The sequence below is a fragment of the Chiloscyllium plagiosum genome, chromosome 12 (assembly GCF_004010195.1).
Source record: "Chiloscyllium plagiosum isolate BGI_BamShark_2017 chromosome 12, ASM401019v2, whole genome shotgun sequence".
In the NCBI taxonomy this organism is placed as follows: domain Eukaryota; kingdom Metazoa; phylum Chordata; class Chondrichthyes; order Orectolobiformes; family Hemiscylliidae; genus Chiloscyllium; species Chiloscyllium plagiosum.
In genome coordinates this window covers 5,991,632-6,012,693 of record NC_057721.1, presented here as the reverse complement: position 1 = coordinate 6,012,693, position 21,062 = coordinate 5,991,632, and the positions used below count along the sequence as shown (strand labels likewise).

Below are 21,062 nucleotides of genomic sequence, written 5' to 3'. Positions count from 1 at the left end.
TTAAAGGGAAAAGAATTCACCCCCCAGATACAGCAGCTGAGTCATGCCTAGCAACAGGAACATGGACTGGCTAACTGTGGCTTAACTCAACTTGAAAAAAGTGGCCTAAATTTACATCAAGAGCAAGATGGCACCTCAAGAATTTTTCGTAATCGAGGAACATGGGATATTGACAGCTTTCACAGTGACATCTGTATTCCATTCATATTACGTTAAGTTACATCAGGGATTAAAGGGCAGCACGGTGGCTCAGCAGTTAGCACTGCTGCCTCACAGCATCAGGGACCTGGGTTCAATTCCTGCCTCGGGCGACTGTCTGTGTGGAGTTTGCACATTCTCCCTGTGTCTGCGCGGGTTTCCTCTGGTTTCCTTCAACAATCCAAAGATGTGCAGGCCAGGTGAATTGGCCATGCTAAATTGCCCATAATGTTAGGTGCATTAGTCAGAGGGAATGGGTCTGGGTGGGTTACTCTTCAGAGAGTCGGTGTGGACTTGTTGGGCTGAAGGGCCTGTTTCCATACTGTAGGGAATCTAATTCAATTTGATGCAAAGTCTATTGACAAAGTTTTTTTTCAGTCCACCTTCCACAATTATTACATTAGTAAAATTCAGCTGCATTCTCCAGTACCTGTGTAGATACTTTCTAATCAACCTATCCAACAATATTATTACACACTCTGGAGCAATCCAGAAACCTGGGACTCCTAGCCTCGAGTAGAAGTACTACCCCTGCACAATAGCCTGTATAAAATGGGAAGATTTAATAAGAATTACTATGTTCACTGTTGTTTAAGCACTTTGGAGATAAAATGGGCTCCATGTGTTAAACTTTTACTGCCAGGAATAAGTTTATCGTATGGGAAAATGAATTAATATTAGCCTACAAAATAGCTATACTTAAACAAATCATAGCCATTTATGCTAGACCCAACATGGAACTCTTAATATCTCTGGGACTGTTATTCTCTGAGGTACTGTTATTCTAACAAAAAAAGGAATGTTTATTTTCCCAGAAGCCCATTAGCAAAAATTGCATCCCAGGTGCGACTTTGTTAAGCATTTCAACTGCAAATTCCTGTACCAATCATTTTTACAGCCTCTCTGAGGCAATATAGTGATTGAATATCGTTTTGCTCCTGATTTAGTGGGAATTCCTGCTATGGACCCAAGCCCAAAAATATCAGCTCTGACAGTCTATAATCATTTGTCATGATAAAGGCTTTCAAGTCCTTTGATTTGAATTGGATGTCAAATCCACTGATGGCAGTCAGTCATTCCCTGCAGGGCAGGCAGTATGTTAGAGCCTGATCAGAAAGAGAAGTCAAATTATGCTTGCTTTAGACATGTTAAACAGTATCGCTGGGTCCCATAACAGCAGGTAAAATCTATCAGATTCTTTAAAATATAATGTCCTTTGGGAAAGAAATCTGCTGTCCTCGGTTGGTCCAGGCAATGTGTAACTCTAGACCCACAGCAATGTGGTTGACTCTTAACTGCACTCAGAAAAGGCTTAGCAAGCCACTCAGTCATATTTAAGAAGGCAGATCATTACTATTTTCTCAAGGACAATGAGTGAATAGCTGAGGAATACTGGCCTCGCTAGTTAGGGTCTCATCCCATAGTCAATTAAACAAAAACCTGTTTCTCCTGCATTAGTTTGAACAAAGGCAAAGGCCCTCTTATGGTGCCGTGGTAGTATCTCTACCCCCTGGACCAGAAGGCCTAGGTTCAAGTCCCATCTGTTCCAGAGGTGTGTAATAACATCTAACAGGTTGATTAGTAAAATAGATTTGAACCAAGGCAATCTGCTCAATGAGGAAAAGCAAAGCTGAATATTGGGTACATTTTTAAAAAAATTATACATTTACCACGATCAGCATCTCCATTTCCAATCCCAGAATCCCAAAGCTCCAGGATCTCCCTAACGTGTAATGCAGCCTTCCCACCCCAACATCAGAGGATAAGTCCAAAACTGCCACTTTCCTGAGAGCCACTGCATTGCAGGCTGGCCATATTTGCAATATTTATCTCTTCAGCCTTCACCTATTCTGCTAACAATTGTATAATGAATAATTATATATAATGTATCAAAAGTATAATGAATAACTCAAGGCCCAATACCTGGAGTTCATCAGACTTTACCATTTATGAAGATGCCAGTGTTGGGGGAGGGGTCTTCAAAAATTGGCACCTTTCCCCAATTTAGTTGCCTATTTTCTCTTGGGTTACCTGCAATTAGCAGCCACAATTCAAGCATGAATCTTTAAGAATGTTTTGTTGCACTATTTCACTGCAGAGTACACAGCAGGTTAGAATATTTCTATTTTTAGTTCATCTCTGCACATGTGCATTTCCAGGATGGATCGTTGTTTGGTGCTGAGAAGTAGGAATCTGACAAAATTGTAACCTCCCCCAGCAAATTCACTTCTGCAGCACAAGGATACTTTACTTTCCCCCACTTCCAAATATATTTTTCATCAGCTAATCAGGAAAATCTACTTTTACAATTCCTTAAAACGCCATTTCCTTTGTGATTAGAAGCAACTCTTTGTTTGCAAGCAAGGCATTCCTATAACTTTAGCTGTAAATTTCTGAAAATGTCAAAATATCATACCAATAGTGCGTTGCCTCTCAGGTATTCGTCTTGACACAGGTGGAATATCATCAAAAGGCAATTCTACAATGTTCACTTTTTCCTGGTTCTGATTCCATAATTCAGCAGCAAGAAGCCTCACAATTTTTTCATAGTTGTGACGGGATAAGACTACGCCTTTACTCCGCAAAGGTGGAACTCTCACACTGGGTTCCTGAAGAAAATCATTTAAATCGTACCAAAGATCATCCTCTGCAAAATTCAAGTCATCCTGTCCATGTATAGCAACATCCCAGGAAAGAAATCTATTTGAAGTACAGGAAGTGCAGGGTTGATTGGCAGAGTCTAATTCTTTTGCGTTTTCCTTCTTGTGTTCACCCTTGGGAGCTGTGGCATTTTTCGTAGAAAGTTTATCTACAACATATATTTTAATAGGCTGAAAGAATGTTCTTGAATTTTAAGAACAATTATTACACCACTATAATGTAATCTTTCTGATGACTGGCTAAAGTACTGTCACACGAGATATCTACATTGTTGATAAACACAAACTACACAGTTTGGCAAACATTTCGACACTGATAAATTCGTAAAAACATTTCCTGTGCTTCATAGGAGCTTCAATCAAACCAAAACTCAACACCAGTGCATGTAAGGAGACATTAGGGCAGACCACCAAAAGACTATTCAAAGTGGTGGGTGCAAAATTTATGGTTTGGGGACAAGGGTTTAGCGTTCAGACCTTAGCAAGAAGGACTGTTATGCACTGAATCCATGACTTTAGGCTCAAAGGAAACTTAAGTGATTCAATGGCCAATGGATCACGTTTGAGATAAAAAGACCATTGCACTGAGAAAGCTAACTTGATTTAGAGGGGTGCACTTTGAACCAAAATAGACTTCAGAATCCCAATGGATACTGTGTTGATAAGGACTCCTACTTGTACTGAGTATCTAGTGGTTTTTAATGGTTTGAAAGCAGTAAAAATCTAAAGTATAAATAGCTTGTGCCAATGTGTCTCACACTAAGTTCTCAAATATACTATGAACCAGAATAAAGCTGCAATTTGAAAGTCCACCTTTATTAACTTTAGGAACTCTGTTTCCACGTTTTTAGAAAACAAATAATTCAAATTGTACACTCCAATTTTAAAATAAGCTTCCAACACAACAGAGTTCAATACAGGTTTTTAATAAGCTCCATACAAGGATTGTAATACTGACCAAGACATTCATGTATTGGCAGAATATTTTTATATTGACTTTATAAGGACCATGATTTAATATTTCATCCAAAAGTCAGGAATATCGCCAGCAAATCTCCTTTCATCATGCACTAGATCACAGCTGGAAGTGTTGTGCTCATTCCTCTGGAGTGAGCCTTGAAAGCACAACCTTCTGATTCAGAAACAACAGTAATATCAATCAAGCCCCTGCTGACATTATGACACAACATTTTTAAAAATCGTCTGAGACCAAACAGATGCATTGGTAAAAGAAATACTTGAATGCAAAACAATAAGTAAATGATCTTAAATACTTCATTGCTACAACAAGACCCCGTCTAATAATTCCAACGAAAATAGTTTACTTACCAGGAGGTCTACTTATGGGTTCACAGGGTTTTGCAGATATTGCATCTTTTGGTGGCAATGGTCTGCGAAGAAGTTGAGCATGTTCAGACATATTGAACCTGGTTCAAATCTGTATGGTTGACTGAAGTTAATTGAAACAAATGTCAAGTTTTACATAATATGGAGCATGTTAATTTTTTTTTTAAATACCCAGAAGTGATATTATACATACTTGATTGACTGTCCCATTGCCAAAATCAGCATGGCATTTTTCATTCCCTTTTTGAAAACCTCGTAACCACCACACCATGGTGTAGCCAATCCAATATTTACAGCATCTTTTGACAGTGTTTTGAGTGATAAATAGTGACCAAGACAAATCTGTGCCATATTTTAGAGCACCATAGAACCTTTTGCAAGTTGAAAAATGTCACCCCAGATCAGACAGGACTACTTTGCTACTGCACTGAAATTATTGTGCGCTCAAGTCCTGGAAACTAAACTTGAGCCTTAACTTGAAGGACGAGAAAACACAATTAAAAAACACTTAAGTATCGTTTGTTGCAGTTAGCTGTCACTATTTGCATTCGGATGTAAAGACACCAGATGAAGGACTGGAAGCTATGTAATTACTCCACCTGTGGAAAGCCAGGCCAATGAAATACTGTGTTGATATCTATTGGCATGCTAAGAAAACTCTTCTTGTAGGCTAGAGCACAGCAGGCCAATCAGCTCATCATCTGTCTCAGTTCTCTGTAAGAGCACTGCATTTAATGCTCCTCTGCTGCCTTTTCCTCGTAACCTTATTTATTTTTCTCTTTGGATTTCGATGTAGGGCCCAAACTATAACATATTTTGGTTGAAGTCTTTCCGCTAAGTTTCATGAAGGACTGCTGTCTGTGATACCCAGCTGGCTTTCTCGTGCAATCATCTCAAACTACCTCATAGCTGCCTATCACCCCCACATGTCCCTCATGTCCAATAGTAGCCTGATTCTTCATCATTGTTTTAAGAACTCATCACTGCCAGGAGTTCCTGAACATATTGTATCCTTGGCACTGATGCCATCTTTAAAAGTCCGTTGCGCACCCAGACAGCTACTGTCAGTCCAGGGCCTACATGGTTCATGACATCAACCCTGGAATTGGCAGATAAGGAGCAATTAGTGACTCTATTCGTAAATAGGGTCCCAGAGATCCTGGTCACCAGCCAGATTAGTGCAGTCTGAGCCATCTGCATGAATGCCAGCAGTGTAGGAAGAAGGTCAATGACCCTCTGCCAAGGTTAAGTGCTCTCTGCTACCTCACACTTTATCGCTGCTCCCGCACCCACCTCCCACCAAAGCTGAAGGTCCACCACTTCTACAATGCATCTTCTTCACACATTCTCACCAGCACCCCTCACCTCTATCAAAACTACTGCTACTGCTTTGCACTACATAATCATTCATTTGGAACTCTTCAGTTATCTTTTGTTTTAACATTGCTTGGACACAACGTCTTCCTTGGTAATGACAGATGAAAAGCATTAAAGTAGTAACTCAGCAATGCCCATTACCTCCATAGGTAAATTTGTTTGAAGTACCTGGTCAGCTCATTTCCCCCTTTTACCAATTTTTACTAATCATTTTCCTAATGAAGGCTTTTGGATTTCTTTTATGTTAGTTCCTAGTCGCTTCTCATACTCTGTCTTTGCTTCTTGCACTTGTTTCTTTAATTCCCATCTGAACCTTCTACATTGAACCAGGTTCTCAATTGTCATGTACTTGACAATTCTGGATTAGTGGTGCTGGAAGAGCACAGCAGTTCAGGCAGCATCCAAGGAGCTTTGAAATCGACGTTTCGGGCAAAAGCCCTTCATCAGGAATAAAGACAGTGAGCCTGAAGCGTGGAGAGATAAGCTAGAGGAGGGTGGGGGTGGGGAGAAAGTAGCATAGAGTACAATGGTTGAGTGGGGGAGGGGATGAAGGTGATAGGTCAGGGAGGAGAGGGTGGATTGGATAGGTGGAAAAGGAGATAGGCAGATAGGACAAGTCCAGACAAGTCATGTAGACAGTGCTGAGCCCTCCATGTCATCTGCAGAGTGGGAGGGGGAGTTGAAATGTTGGGCCACGGGGCGGTGTGGTTGATTGGTGTGGGTGTCCCGGAGATGTTCCCTAAAGCGCTCTGCTAGGAGACGCCCAGTCTCCCCAATGTAGAGGAGAACGCATCGGAAGCAACGGATACAATAAATGATATTAGTGGATGTGCAAGTAAAACTTTGATGGAAGTTTTACTTGCACATCCACTAATATCATTTATTGTATCTGTTGCTTCCGATGCGGTCTCCCCTACATTGGGGAGACTGGACGCCTCCTAGCAGAGCGCTTTAGGGAACATCTCCGGGACACCCGCACCAATCAACCATACCGCCCCGTGGCCCAACATTTCAACTCCCCCTCCCACTCTGCAGATGACATGGAGGTCCTGGGCCTCCTTCACCGCTGCTCCCTCATCATCAGACGCCTGGAGGAAGAACGCCTCATCTTCCGCCTTGGAACACTTCAACCCCAGGGCATCAATGTGAACTTCAACAGTTTCCTCATTTCTCCTTCCCCCACCTCACCCTAGTTCCAAACTTCCAGCTCAGCACTATCCCCATGACTTGTCCGGACTTGTCCTACCTGCCTATCTCCTTTTCCACCTATCCACTCCACCCTCTCCTCCCAGACCTATCACCTTCATCCCCTCCCCCACTCACCCATTGTACTCTATGCTACTTTCTCCCCACCCTCCTCTAGCTTATCTCTCCACGCTTCAGGCTCACTGCCTTTATTCCTGATGAAGGGCTTTTGCCCGAAACATCGATTTTGAAGCTCCTTGGATGCTGCCTGAACTGCTGTGCTCTTCCAGCAGCACTAATCCAGAATCTGGTTTCCAGCATCTGCAGTCATTGTTTTTACCTCTATGTACTTGACAATTGTCAAATTCCCTTTTTCTCTGATTCATCTTACTCTCCATATCTTTCATGAGCTCTGGATGTATCTATCCTACATCTTTCTCTCTTGTCAATGACCTTGATTATACTAGAACCTCTTCAGCAACAGCCCATTTCTCAGTTTCAGTTGTGTCTGTCAATCTTGGATTCCAATTTATTTGGGTCAGATTCATTTATCCTGCCCGACACAATTTAATTATTCTTACTGTAGATTGCTCTTTGTCCTTTTCCATAGCCAATTAAACCCTGTGATATGATGATCACTGTCCTATGACTGCGCACCGATTGACACTTGGTTTATTTAGTCCACTGTATTCCCAAGAACCTGGTTCAGTGGTGCCTAATTTCTTATTGGGCTGGAAACATGCCGTTATGTAAAAGAAAATCCTCTCGGTATACCATAGGAACTCTTAATCTTTCTACACTTTACCCGATTACTATCCTAGTCTACAGTAGGATCATTACTCCTCCTTCATAATTCTGATTGTCTTGACTTGTCAGGAATTACTGTGCTATCTTACGTGTTTTGCACATTTCCTATGCACTTTATGTTGCCCTGTTATGACTGTACTCTCGTGTAATTTGTGTGGTCCATGTAGCAGCTTGGTCCTGGAAGAACGCATTCTCATTTTTACTGTATTGGTTGTAAATGGTAGAAATGACAATAAAGTTACTCTTGACTCTTGATTGATGTTTTAACAAACTCAATGCCAAAGGGAAATGTAGACAAAGAAAACAAATGTTACATTACATTATGAACTGAATCTCATACCTGTTTTGTGATTTTAAAAATATATATCGAGACTTGAATTAACAAAACTTATAAGGACAGCATTGGCACAGTTGAAGTACTCACCGCAAAATGGAAAATTATGAATCTCGAACATATAATAAAAACTTAACTGAATTCAGTTCAGGGGCACTAAGGAAGCGCTGCAATCTCAAAGGTATTGGATGACATGTGAAACTTGAGACCCATTTTACTCTCTCAGGTGTGTGCAGCAGAAACCAACCAATTGTTGTAAAGAGCAAAATATGTTTTGCCTGTGCGCCCTGGTCAACATCTACCCCTCAACACCTCCTGAAAGCAAATAATCTGACGATGGTCACGTTGGCGTTTGTGGACCTTGCTGCGTATAAATGAGCTGCCACATTGCAAGTAACATGACATTCTATATAAATGCCTGTCTTTGTTTCAATGTTTACAAAAAGACTATTGACATACTCCAAATCCTGTCTTCTGTCTTTCCACAGTACTCCATCGTTCCCTATTACAGAAGGAAACAAAAAAAAAGCTCTGAAAGCGGTAGAGGACGTCTTTGCAGAGGCAGGCTGGCCAGCTCTTTGCTGATCCGCTGCGTAAAGGCGAATAATAACTTTGGGGGCTGGGTGGTACTTGTCCTTATCCCTGAGCCTCAAGGTCCGTCTGCAGGCGTGAGAGTCCTGCCAAGGTTGATCAGGAACAAATTGCCCTGGTCGCCGGGTTCGGGGTCGTGCAAACTTCAAGAGTCACAGAAACGTTATGGCGTCGGGGGGGGGAGAGGGGAGAAGAGAGAGAGAGAGAGAGAGGCCATTCGGTCCATTGGAGGAGTCGAACGGAAGGCGGGGCGTTGATCCTCCTGGGGGGGGGCGCACGCGGGGCCACCTTGTCTTCCGGTTCAACCGTTTTCTCCGGGGAAGCCACTCTCGCTCACCTGCGGCACTGCCGTCGCCAGGTCCCCTTACCCAAGCAACCGCCCTAGCAACCACGGCCGGTAGCAACCGCCGCCGCCGCGTCGCTCCCAGGAGCCGAGCACGCGCCGGGTCCCCCCAACCCCACGCGCTCCCTGCAGCTCCATTGGGATCCAACACCTGTACAGAGTGGGCACTGGGGAGGGAAGGGAAGGGCGTTGCATTGTGTTTTTTTTCCCAACACCAGCAGAACCCCCGCCCCTTGGAGGGAGCATCAACCTTTTGAATTTACCTTTAAACGGCGTGCGTTTCCCCCCCCCCCCCAAAAAAAAAACCGAGGGCAACTTTTGTCGAAAAGAAATGCAGCTCATGAGAGAAAAATGGGCCCAATAAGTCACTCGTGATTTCTCCCGACGTACTCGTACCCAGTGAGTGAGGCAACCGCTTGTCGCAATGGACCGGCAACATTTTGCATACAAAAAGGGCCAGCGTCAGGACAAGGGGAGGGAGCTGGCGTTCAGCGCTAACTCTGGCAGTAGAGGGAGGAACACTTGCAGGTACTTCGAAAGCTCTTGAGGGGGAATTTATTAACTTCCACATTTCCGTGCGTTAACTGACTCCCGAAAAAAAAAGAAATCGGGGGGGGAGTGGGCAGTTCACATTAAGCTAAACGAATTGGTGGCCGTAATATATAACATTGCATCCATCTGTATTGACTAGAATCATGAATCATCGTATTTACAGCGCGGTTCAGTGTTAAATGGGCAAAACGGTGACTGACGTGCTGAGTACGTGCAAGTTGCAATGCAGAAAAAAAACATACGGCATGTTTCTTTCCCCCCCCTCCCCTCCCCTCCCAATGTCACCCTCCCTTCACTCAACGCAGAGAAGTTAAAGCAGGGTTACTAGCCCTCGGGCAATGTGACAGGCTGCATTGATCTATCGATTGGGCTTTCAAATGAAAATGTAAGCTGGGGTCACTGGTGTATGTGTGGGAGCTGTAGGAACCACTGTTTAATCGCAAATTATATGAATTTTCAAGATACAAACTTTCCTGTGTATTAATATTTTGCAAAAAAGTGAGAATTCGGTCGACTTTTCCTAACTCAGGGTTTTCCTAACCCTGAGTTAGTGCTTATTTCATCCCCTGTCATTGCTTTGGGCTGTTCTGCTGCTGCATTGCTTCACGGTGCATGAATGTGTTGGTTAGGAAGCCTGTGACCAAGAGTCATTGATGTAAAATTTTAGTATAGGGAGAGACTCCCGTTATTTATGCAAAGGTTACTAGAGCAGTAAATGCAGTAGCAACGAGGAGTAGCTGAGGCAGAGGCGATTGCATCTTTAAAGGGAAACCTAGAGAGATCGAGCACCCTGTGGAGAGAGCAAGGCTGTAGAATTTGTTTAGGTTTGACCTAATCTTGGGGGGGCTGCACAATGTGTGACCCAAGGAGCTATCTTTTAGTCTTTTTCCCTTTTATCATCTGTATGCTGATTCTTGAAGCTTGAGTTAGCATCCATATATATGACCTGACAACAACAATCAATTTCTATTCATCAACTAAATGGCTGCCACCATGCAGTCTAAGCCTTGATATCAGTTTGGGTATATTTTAAAAATCTCATCAATTCCATCCTAAAGATAGAAGGAAAGTTAATGATGAAGCTGCTGAATAGTGGGCATGAATTATTGCCTTGAGGAATTTCTGAAGCAATGTTCTGCAACTGAGATGATTGGTCTCCATCAACCACACCAGCTTCCTTAGTGCAGATATGATTCCAATCAGCAGAATTTTCTCCCGATTTCCACTGACTCTAGAATCCCCATGGTCAAAAGCTGCCTCGATGTCAGGGACAGTTACGCTCTCTTGGCCATTTGAATTCAGCTCTTGTCTATATTTGATTTAAGGCTGCAGCAACTCCTGGTGATGAGTGGTCCTGACAGAACCTGAACTCAGCATCACTGAGCAGATTATTGGTGAGTAAAATGCTACTTTTATAATGTTCACTATTCCTTTCAAGAGTGTACTATACTGAGAAATGCCAGAATACTTATTGTTTTGGTGGATGCTAATTTTAACATATTTTGACATTATCCTGATGAGGGCAATTGACACCTCTCGCCTTCCAATTCCTCTGCAGTTGTGTGATCCCATTTCAAGTTAAGTTAGAAGATGTGCTCAGATGGTTCTTCTTTGCTTGAGTTCCTAAGCAAATGGGAGAGTTTGTGTAGCTCTTGAAAATCCTACCTATGTGATGTCTTTCGTTTGCAGAATCGTAAGCATGGTGTTAAGCTTGTTTGTTTGTGTGTTATAAAATGCTTTGGCAAATGAAAATTCCTCTGAAAACATGTCCCTTCAGTTATTCACCTCATCAGAAGCTCGGTGGTTGTGTTATGATATGACCTATATTTTAATGCCCATGATTATAGTTTTCTTGTCTTGGTGCATTTGCCGTCTGTTTCCTTGTCTATCTTTGTGGTTAACCATTTTATGGTGTTTTGCCAAGTTCTGCTGAATTCTGTGTAAACTGGGTTGAAGTTTCCCAAATTCCTGTCAGGGAAGATCTTTTATTCTGTGAATTAAGGAGGTTCGTTTCCCTGAATAACAGCAAATTTTCAAATTCTGTATCCCTGAGTGAAAGATTTGTGGCTGATCAGTCCTCCCAAACCATAAATTGTGCAGGGTGCACTATACCAGCAGAATTGAGCAACTTTGTTTTGTTTGGAAGACAAAATACTTGTTCTTTGCAAATTATTTTCAATTGAATTCTTCAACTGTGTTTGTGTTTTTTAAATCTACTGGGGCCCCATTGCACAAAACATGACCACTTCCTCTAATGATCAGGAACATAACTGCATTCAAGCCTCATGTCACCACTGAGCCATCTCAACTATTCCCTTTATGATAATCGTGCTGTTTTTGTATTTACACACTTCCCTTTTAAGGGGGAACCTGTAAAGCAGTGGAAGAGCTCACAGGTTGCAACATGAATATGCCTCGTCTGGCCCTAACAACCAATGTGGATCAGTAAGGAAATTTCTCCTCTGTAGCAGCATCACCTGGCTCACTGCATCCAGTGGATTTCAATCCAGAACTTAATTGCTAGCACAGAGTGAGGTTCAAATCCTACTGACTCAAAGGTGGATATCACCATTTAAGCCCAAGGCCAACTCCAGTTTTGCTTTATTTGCAAAGATCCAACATTACCTGTATCCACAGCCAATTAAAAAATGTCTCCCTGGCCATTGGCTGGGACAGCCTGGTTACAAGACTTGAAGAATTGTCCATTTGTCTTGGGCAATTCCAGTTCTCTCATTCTTGTTCTTAAGTCAGAGTTACAAAGAATATGGAAGTGGGGCATTCATAGTGAAAATGCTCTGATTTAATTGTGGATGGATGCCTCGATTCCTTTTCTCTTTCATTGGTCTTCAAAGAGACAATATAGTAAAACAAATGTCTTGAATGTGGAAGATGTCCCCAAGGCACTTTCACATGATTGTAATCATGCAAAGCAATTGTACCACATCAAAGATAGAGATATTATTTGAGGAAAGATGAATTAGCATTGGAGGCGGTTCACTAGATTGATTCTAGAGATGAGGGGTTTGTCATACGAAGAGAGATTGAACAGTTTAGAGCTATACTGTCTGGGATTTAGGAGAATGAGGGGAGATCAAATTGAGTTATTCAAGAAGATAAAAGGTATGGATAAAATAGACATGAAACAGATGCTTCCTCTTGTTGAACACTCTAGGACAAGAGGTCAAAGACAGGATAAGGAGTAGCAAATTTAAAGCAGTTGAGGAGAAACAACTTCTCCCAAAGAGTTTTGAGTCTGTGGAATTTGCTACCCCAAAGTGCGGTGGATGCTGGGACAGTGAGGAAATTTAAGGAGAGGTTGGACATTTGGTAATGGGTTGAAGGCAAGAAAATGGGGTTGAGGAGCATATCAGCCATTATGAAATGACATAGTGGACACAATGGGCCAAATGGCCTAATTGTGCTCCTATATCTTATAAAATTATACTAGAACATTTTCTGCTCCAAATGTTGGTATGATGTCACAATACATGCTTACAGTTATTGTACAATGTTACTCTGCTGCACTTGTAAGTGTCTTTGCATGCTGAAAACAGAAATTAGGGTATCGAACCTCATTACATCAACTGCTTGCCATGATTCAACTATTCATCTATTTTGGCAATATGTATGCCACTGACGTGAGGTAGAATTAAGTTTGTGCCATCAAAATTTTCCAAAGCAAGGTACGTCCTATTTCATATCATTTTGAGTGTAAACGTTTAGACACGGGTCTGTTATCCTTTCAACTGATTCTAAACTGGCATTGTGTTTTCTATGCTACAGCATTAAATAAAACATTGGTGCCATGTGTTTATTTCAGGAGAAGTAAAAGAATGAAAGATTGCAAGACATGTTATCAAATTTTAGATTGGTGAATTAATTTTAGGATGTTTGGGGAGTGTATTTGGGGTATTCATACTCTGATCTTTGTTATGTTTGTTGTCTCTGTGCCCAGCTAGTTCCATTTCTCTTTTATACTGGTGAGTGTAAGGTATACTGAACACCTGCTGCCTGGGAACTATCCTCGACAGACTACATCAAACCATTTTACTGTCGTCGCTTGCTCTTGACTGACGGAGCAGAACAGCTAGCTACTAATTGTTGCTGCCGTGTTACACCGTGCATGCTTCTGCCAGAGGTTGTTTTATTCTACTGTCTATTGATTTCTGACCATGTACGGGAGTTTTCAGATTCTTTCCTTCAGTATTTCCTGCAGCCAGTCATCCAAGCAAGTTGAAGGGTTACGTGCCAGTAACTTGGAGTTTTGACCAAGATTTTGCGCAGTTACAGTGCAAATATTATTTAGAGGAGCATAGAAAATAGGAGCTGGAGTAGGCCATTCAGCTCTTCGAGCATGCACCACCATTCAATATGATCATGGCTGATCATGCAATTGCAGTATCCCACTCCCAATTTCTCTCCATAACCTCTTGATCCTTTTAGCCACAAGGGCCAAGTTCAGCTCCTCTTGAATGTCATAGTCATAGAGATGTACAGCATGGAAACAGACCAGATATCCCAACCCAATCTAGTCCCACCTGCCAGCACCCGGCCCATATCCCTCCAAACCCTTGCTATTCATATAACCATCCAAATGCCTCTTAAATGTTGCAATTGTACTGGCCCCCACCACTACTTCTGGCAGCTCATTCTATACACATACCACCCTCTGCATGAAACAGTTGACCCTTAGGTCACTTTTATATCTTTCCCCTCTTACCCTAAACCTATGCCCTCTAGTTCTGGACTCCTGACCCTAGGGAAAAGATTTTGCCTATTTACCCTATCCATGCCCCTCATAATTTTGTAAACCTCTATAAGGTCACCCCTCAGCCTCCGACGCTTCAGGGAAAACAGCCCCAGCCTGTTCAGCCTCTCCCTAAATCTCAACTCCTCCAACCCTGGCAACATCCTTGTAAATCTTTTCTGAACCCTTTCAAGTTTCACAACATCTTTCCGATAGGAAGGACATGCAGAATTGCACACAATATTCCAACGGTGGCCTAACCAATGTCCTGTACAGCCTCAACATGACCTCCCAACTCCTGTACTCAATACTCTGACCAATAAAAGCATACCAAACACCTTCTTCACTATCCTACCTACCTGCGACTCCACTTTCAAGGAGCTATGAACCTGCATTCCAAGGTCTCTTTGCTCAGCAACAGTCCCTAGGACCTTACCATTAAGTGTATAAGTCCTGCTAAGATTTGCTTTCCCAAAATGCAGCACCTCGCATTTATCTGAATTAAACTCCATCTGCCACTTCACAGCCCATTGGCCCATCTGGTCCAGATCCTGTTGTAATCTGAGGTAACCCTCTTCGCTGTCCACTAAACCTCCAATTTTGGTGTCATCTGCAAACTTACTAACTGTACCTCTTATGCTCACATCCAAATCATTTATGTAAATGACAAAAAGTAGAGGACCCAGCACCGATCCTTGTGGCACTCCACTGGTATGTCTAATGAACAGGCCCCAAAAACTTACTGTGGGAGAGATTTTCAGATTTTCGCAACTGAAACAGAGACCTAAAATGGCTGCACTGGTCACCTGATTACAAATTGAGGCAAACTATAAGAAACCCATGTGAAATAAGCCAAACTGTTTTTAAAAAAAAAAAAATTTTTATTTCAAGGCATTGAATCCCGCAAACAAGTTAGCACCAAGAAAATGTAATCTCCTGTTTTGATTGCAGCTGTATTTTCACATATTGGGCGATGAAAGGTTGGTCTACTGGTTAGTTAGCTTGGAAAGACAGTGGAGACAGACCCAGGAATATACATGGAGCTGTATTTTAGCAGCCGCTTTTGATCAATAGGAGGAAGAGATGAATTTATAAGCAATAACTAGAAGAGTTGCTTACTTTGTTTCTCTCCATGTTTCTTTCCATCCTGGAAAGCAGCAGAAGTAAATTGAGGACTAACCATTTTCTGGAAACTCAACAATATCTATAAGCTTTGCCAATGCAGAATATCCAAGTCAAACACTTAAACATTTGTAGCCCCAAGTTAAAAATCATACACCTCAATAAATCCCTGAGGACTTTTAAACTGGTAATCTTTATTCTCCCTGTCCGTATCAGATAGTTTCCCTTTTAAACCTGTTACTAGTGTTTATGTCTTTCCATTTTGATGTCATGTTTTTGTGTTTTCAAGTAAGACTTTTCTTTCTTTTCACTCAGGAAATCTTTGTAATTGGCTTCTTTATTTAGATCATGCTAATTGCATCTTTAATTAACAAGTGATAGCTGCATGTTAAAGAGAAAAATATATTTGTTTTATCTATAGATCCACAATGATTTCCCTGGAGATCAAAGTAGATGTGACAAATGTGACATTTAAACCCCAAGTAGGGGGCTGTCAGAGAGAGGACATTAGGACAGAGAAATGGATGGGGCCGTGTCTGGAAACTTTGATTCCCCTCCCCCTGCCCTCAACACCCCAGCCTCCTCTATTAGCGAGTTAATCATCATTCTGTGAGGAATGTTATTTCCCATTATTGTTCTGTGTGTGATATCCGCATTGAATTTCATTTGCTGGAATTCTGTGACTGCCCCTTTATTGGGGTGGGGAGGGCAGTGGTAGTGTTCCTACCTTTTGGGTTCATGTCCCATCTGCTCCAGGTGTGTCATAACATGTCTGAAAAGATTGATTAGAAGTAAGTATTTTTCTTGATTTAATTGTACCTGTTCTCCATTGCAAATCAATTGTGCATGCATTCAGTTGTGAATACAGGTCCATTTCATGAATTAATTAACTGTAGTCAAACAAGAACTTAACTGGGGCGGCATGCCAGGGTCAGTAATTAGCACTGCTGTCTTACAGTACCAGGGACCCAGGTTCGATTCCAACCTCAAGTGGAGTTTGCATGTTCTCCCCGTGTCTGCGTGGGTTTCCTCTGGGTGCTCCGGTTTCCTCCCACAGTCCAAAGATGTGCAGGTTGGGTGGATTGGCAATACTAAATTGTCCGTAGTGTCCAGGAGTATGCAGACTAGGTGGGTTAGACATGATACACCTGTTGCAGTAGGGGCCTGGGAGGGATGCTTGTCAGAGGGTCAGTGTGGGCTGGATGGGCTGAATAGCTTCCTTCTGCATACTCAGGATTCCATGATGTATAGTACTGGACATACCTCCCCAGTGAAAATGAATACCTACTGTTCCCTCTGTCTTAACTAATTGATCTGGATTAGTGGTGCTGGAAGAGCACAGCAGTTCAGGCAGCATCCAAGGAGCAGCGAAATAGACGTTTCGGGCAAAAGCCCTTCATCAGGAATCCTGGTTTCCAGCATCTGCAGTCTTTGTTTTTACCTCCTTGACTAATTGAGTGTCTACCTTAATGTTTTAACAAACATTCATGTGCAGAGAATTCTTTTCACATGGAACTTTAGTAATAGTTTTTGAAGAACTGCTGTAATTCTCAGGGCAGAAGGTGGCTTGACAACTCTGGTTAGTACCGTTGCCTCACAGCACAAGGGATCCAGGGTTTGATTCCAGCGTCGAGTGACTGTCTGTATGGAGTTAGCGTGTTCTCTCTGGGGATTTCACTGGGTGTTCCGGTTTTCTCCCACTGTCCAAAGATTTGCAGGTTGGTGCATTAGCCATGGTAAATGCAGAGTTATAGCGATGGAGGGGGTGGGGAGTTGCTGGGTTTGCTCTTCAGAGAGTTGTGTGCATTTGAATGGCCTCTTTACACACTGTAAGGATTCTTCGATTCAATTACTTAGGTCCTGGTTGTCTTCAGCTGCTTTATCAGTGATGTCTCTTCCATCATTTGGGTCAAACATGAAGTAGTTTGTACCCATGTGCAGCAAAGCCTGAGCTGATAAATTGCAAGTAATATTTGCATCAGCTGTCTCCAACAAGAGAGCCTAACCACTTCCCAATGACATGCAATCACATTACAATTCTCAACGTGATGGGGTCAGCATTGAGGAAGAACTCAGCTGTAACAGATTCATGAAAGTTGTGGCTGCTAGAGCACCTGGGAGGCTGCGTATTCTGTAGCTAATTGTTCACCTTCACCCTTCAACAGGTCCTATCGTACTAAGTCAACATTGTGGTGGAATACTGTCCACTTTCTTGAATGAATGTAGCTCCAGCAACATACACACAATTTGATATAATCCATTTGAACAGCTTCCCACTTTAAACATCTCCCCTTCTTGCCTATGTAGTGGCAGTTCTATGGTTTCATTGCAGCTGGATGGCCCAAATTTTATTTTCTGTGGGCTGTGGCAAGTTGCCATGGCTTCTTTGGAAGTCCAGCTTAAACCTGAAACCATCACCACTTAAAAGCAGAGAACTACCAGGAGCATGGAAATGGCAGTCAACAAGAGGCACCTCAGTATGACTTGGAGATATGTCTGTGGTCACTCACGGCTGGCTCAGATCCTAGAACTCCATTCCTAACCTCTGAGACCTTCAATGTATGGGTTGATACACCTCAAGAACAATTTCCCCTCCAAGTCCCTCGCACACCATTCTGTCTTGGAAGTATATCATTATCCCTTCATTGTTACTGGGTCAAAGTCCTGGAACTTCCTGCCTAACAGTGAGGGACCTCCAAGGATTGCAGCAGTTCAAGAGGGCAGCTCACCGCCACTTTCTCAAAGTCAGTTAGGGTTGGACAGTGAATGCTAACTTCAAGTGATATCTGTGTCCTATGAACATGCCATCTTATCAGTTGGGAACAGGAGTAAACAATTTAACACTAAACCTGCCATGTCCTGTAGCAAGTTCATGGCTGATCTGATGTATAATTTCCAATCCTGCCCACCACTTTCAACTCTTGCTTACTAAGAAACTATCCCATTCTGTCTTAAAAATATTCAAACTCCCTGCTTCCTCAGAAGCAGGGTCTTTGAGGAAAAGAGGTCCAAAGACTTCCCATCCTCTGAAAGAAAACCATGCCTCATCGGACTAAAATTGGCTATCCCAAATATTTAAACAGTGACCCCTACTTGTAGATTCACTCCCAAGAGGAAACATCCTCTCCATTATTACCATTTCAAGATGACTTGTGTTTCAATCAAATCTTCTAAATTCCTATCACAACTTATTACATTCTACAGCTTTCCTAATTACTTGAACCTGCACATTAACCTTTTTCTCTTGTTTTTGTTTCATGCACAAGGTCACCTAGCTCCTGCTGCACCTTGGAGCTTTGTAATCTCTTACCATTTATGGAATACACTTCTTCCTGCCAAAATGGACAGTTTCACATCTTGCCAATTTATAATCCACTTGCCAGATCTTTGTCCATTCATCTACATATTTTTTTTTGTAACCTCCTATGTTCACTTCAAAACTTACTTTTCTATCTATCTTTGTCATCAGCAAATGTCATGATTTGGAGATGACGGTTTTGAACTAGGGTGTACAAATTTAAAAATCACATAACACCAGGTCGTAGTCCAACAGGTTTAATTGGAAGCACTATCTTTCGAAGCACTGGTCCTTCACAACTGCCTGATGAAGGAGCAGCGCTTTGAAAGCTGGTGCTTCCAATTAAACCTGTTGGACTATAACCTGATGTTGTGATTTCTTTAAAATCAGCAAATGTAGCTTTGGTCCCTTCACTCAAGTCACTGAGAAATTGTACATACGTGAGGTGCCAGCACTGATCTCTTTCCAACCAGAGAAAATTATAAATTTATACTTACTGTGTTTCTTGGTAGCTAGCCAATCTTCTCGCCATGTCAGCATGTTACTCCCTACATCATGAGCCTTTATTTTCCACATTATCCCTTTGTGACATCTTCTGAGATGCCTTATAGAAATCTAAATATGCACATTTACCAGCTCACCTATATCCGTAGCTCATTATTACTTAATTGAATTCAAATAAATTAGTTAAACATGATTTAATTTTCACAAAGCCATGTTGACCCTGCCTGATCACTTTGAAACTTCTGTAAGTGTAAAACTATAACTCTAAAACTACCTTAACTTCTTCCCTATGACAGATGTAAAGCTGACTGGACGATAGTTTCCTTCTCTGTGTCTCCTGTTTTGGATTAAGAGTCACATTTGCTATCTTCCAATTTAATGGATTATTGAACTATCTTCCGTGAGTCTAGGTAATATTTGACAACTAGAACCAATGCATCTCACTTATCTCACTAGCCATGTCTTTTAAAACCCGAGGAGGAAGACTATCAAGACCTGCTTCAGCAGTTTGCTGAGTACCACTTCACTGGTCATTTGTAATTGTCCTGCCTTCATCTCTCCCTTCCACTTCCTGATTAACAGCTATTTCTGGGATATTGCTTGCATCTTCAATAGTGAAGACTGGTGCAAAGTACCTGTACAATTTGCATACAATCCTTTAATTTTCCATTATTAGCTCCCCAGACTCATTTTCTACAGGACCAACAATCACGATGTTAACTTGTTTCTTTTTATAGAAATTCTTTGTACCTGCTTTTTTATTGCTAGATAGCTATCACTCTCTCATACTCTGAAATTTTTCCTCTTTACTAATTTCTTCGTCATTCTTTGCTGTTCTTTTATATTATGTCCAATCTTTTGATGAGCCACCTACCTTTGTGCAATGATATGTTTTTTCTTTTAAGTTTGATGGTATCTAACTACAGATGGTGGGTTCACCCTTGAAGTTTTTCTAATGAAAAGCACCTATGTAAACTTGTCATAGTATAACAGCACATTTATATGTCAGTGATTCAAATGTAGTAGCTCCAATGTGGCACAGTGTGATTGCGGATTACATGGGCAATTTCTGAAATAAATGCACATGAATTTATAATGGGGGAAAATTGACAGTAAGATTCGCATTTATAATGATTAGAGATTTAACTGCTAAGGATCTCATTTTAATGCAGATAAATTGTATATAGGTTTGCTTGAATGCTTGACTTCCTTTATAACTAAAATAAACCAAAAACTATTTCAATTGCAGAAAAGGGTTGTAGGGCTTAACCAGTATGTATGGAGCACATATTCATTAAAACAATAAGCACATCACGTGGAACTGCCTGCTTTAATTTGTTCTAAACTGTTGAGGCTGCTAATGATTTGGTCCTGGTGATTATATTTCCAAATCTTTTCCTTGTCCATTTTAAGTTAGTAAAGGAACAATTTGATTAAGTTTATTTGATGCTCCAGGTTGAAGTTGTTAAAAATCTAAGAAATTATAGCATAAACCCTTTTTCAGAGATTAAGCAGGTGGAACCAATAAAACTGCTTATGACAACCATACCTACTATTCAATTGCCTTATAAAGGCAAATCTTGCAAATTTAGGATGACATGTTACCGCCACTCAAGTCACTTCCTTCCTGTTAATGCAATCTTTGACATACTCTGCATATGTTCTCTTCTGACAGAAGAAAGTGAGGACTCTTTAAGACAGCCACAGAGGTTAAAAGAAACCACTCTACTTCGCTAAGGTAACAGTGAGAGTCGGACCGTGTGTCTTGCCATAAGAAATTTGCTTTTCTGTGCAAAAGAGTCAGAGTTGAGCTTTCACGTGCTGGAATTAAGCAGTCAATTTGATTTGAACATTTCAATGCCGTAAGCATGTGATTATATATTGAAACGCAGGAAGCGTGTGGTGGGACTGTGGCAGTCAGGCTGTGCAAATGTAGTTGGCCGACTTAACAACTGTCACTTTGAAATTCTTGAAAGGAGATCATTGAAAGTTGTAGA

At 41.7% G+C, this 21,062-nt stretch overlaps 2 protein-coding genes across 11 annotated transcripts in view; one reads left to right on the top strand and one right to left on the bottom strand.

Annotated features, from left to right (window-relative positions):
* Window positions 1–9,314, bottom strand: part of LOC122554930 (leucine-rich repeat-containing protein 63) — a 34,696-nt gene extending 25,382 nt beyond the window's left edge. For 4 of the 9 annotated variants that reach the window (XM_043700344.1, XM_043700352.1, XM_043700353.1 and 1 more), the window contains exons 1-4: window positions 8,837–9,144; window positions 8,368–8,410; window positions 4,188–4,308; window positions 2,615–3,007 (exon numbers count right to left, since the gene is read on the bottom strand). In XM_043700344.1, coding sequence (XP_043556279.1) covers window positions 2,615–3,007; window positions 4,188–4,278 — 484 coding nt within the window. In that variant the 5' untranslated portion in view covers window positions 4,279–4,308; window positions 8,368–8,410; window positions 8,837–9,144. Of the gene's footprint in view, window positions 1–2,614; window positions 3,008–4,187; window positions 4,309–7,998; window positions 8,124–8,367; window positions 8,411–8,836; window positions 9,196–9,238 lie in introns of those variants that run through there. The other 5 variants (XM_043700346.1, XM_043700350.1, XM_043700347.1 and 2 more) reach the window with 5 other exon arrangements.
* LOC122554929 (plastin-2-like) overlaps window positions 9,281–21,062 on the top strand; it is a 79,005-nt gene continuing 67,223 nt past the window's right edge. Inside the window, exons 1-2 of one of the 2 annotated variants that reach the window (XM_043700340.1) lie at window positions 9,281–9,370; window positions 10,720–10,788. The gene's annotated coding sequence lies outside the window, so the exon portion shown is untranslated. Of the gene's footprint in view, window positions 9,371–10,719; window positions 10,789–20,693; window positions 20,804–21,062 lie in introns of those variants that run through there. The other variant, XM_043700341.1, reaches the window with a different exon arrangement.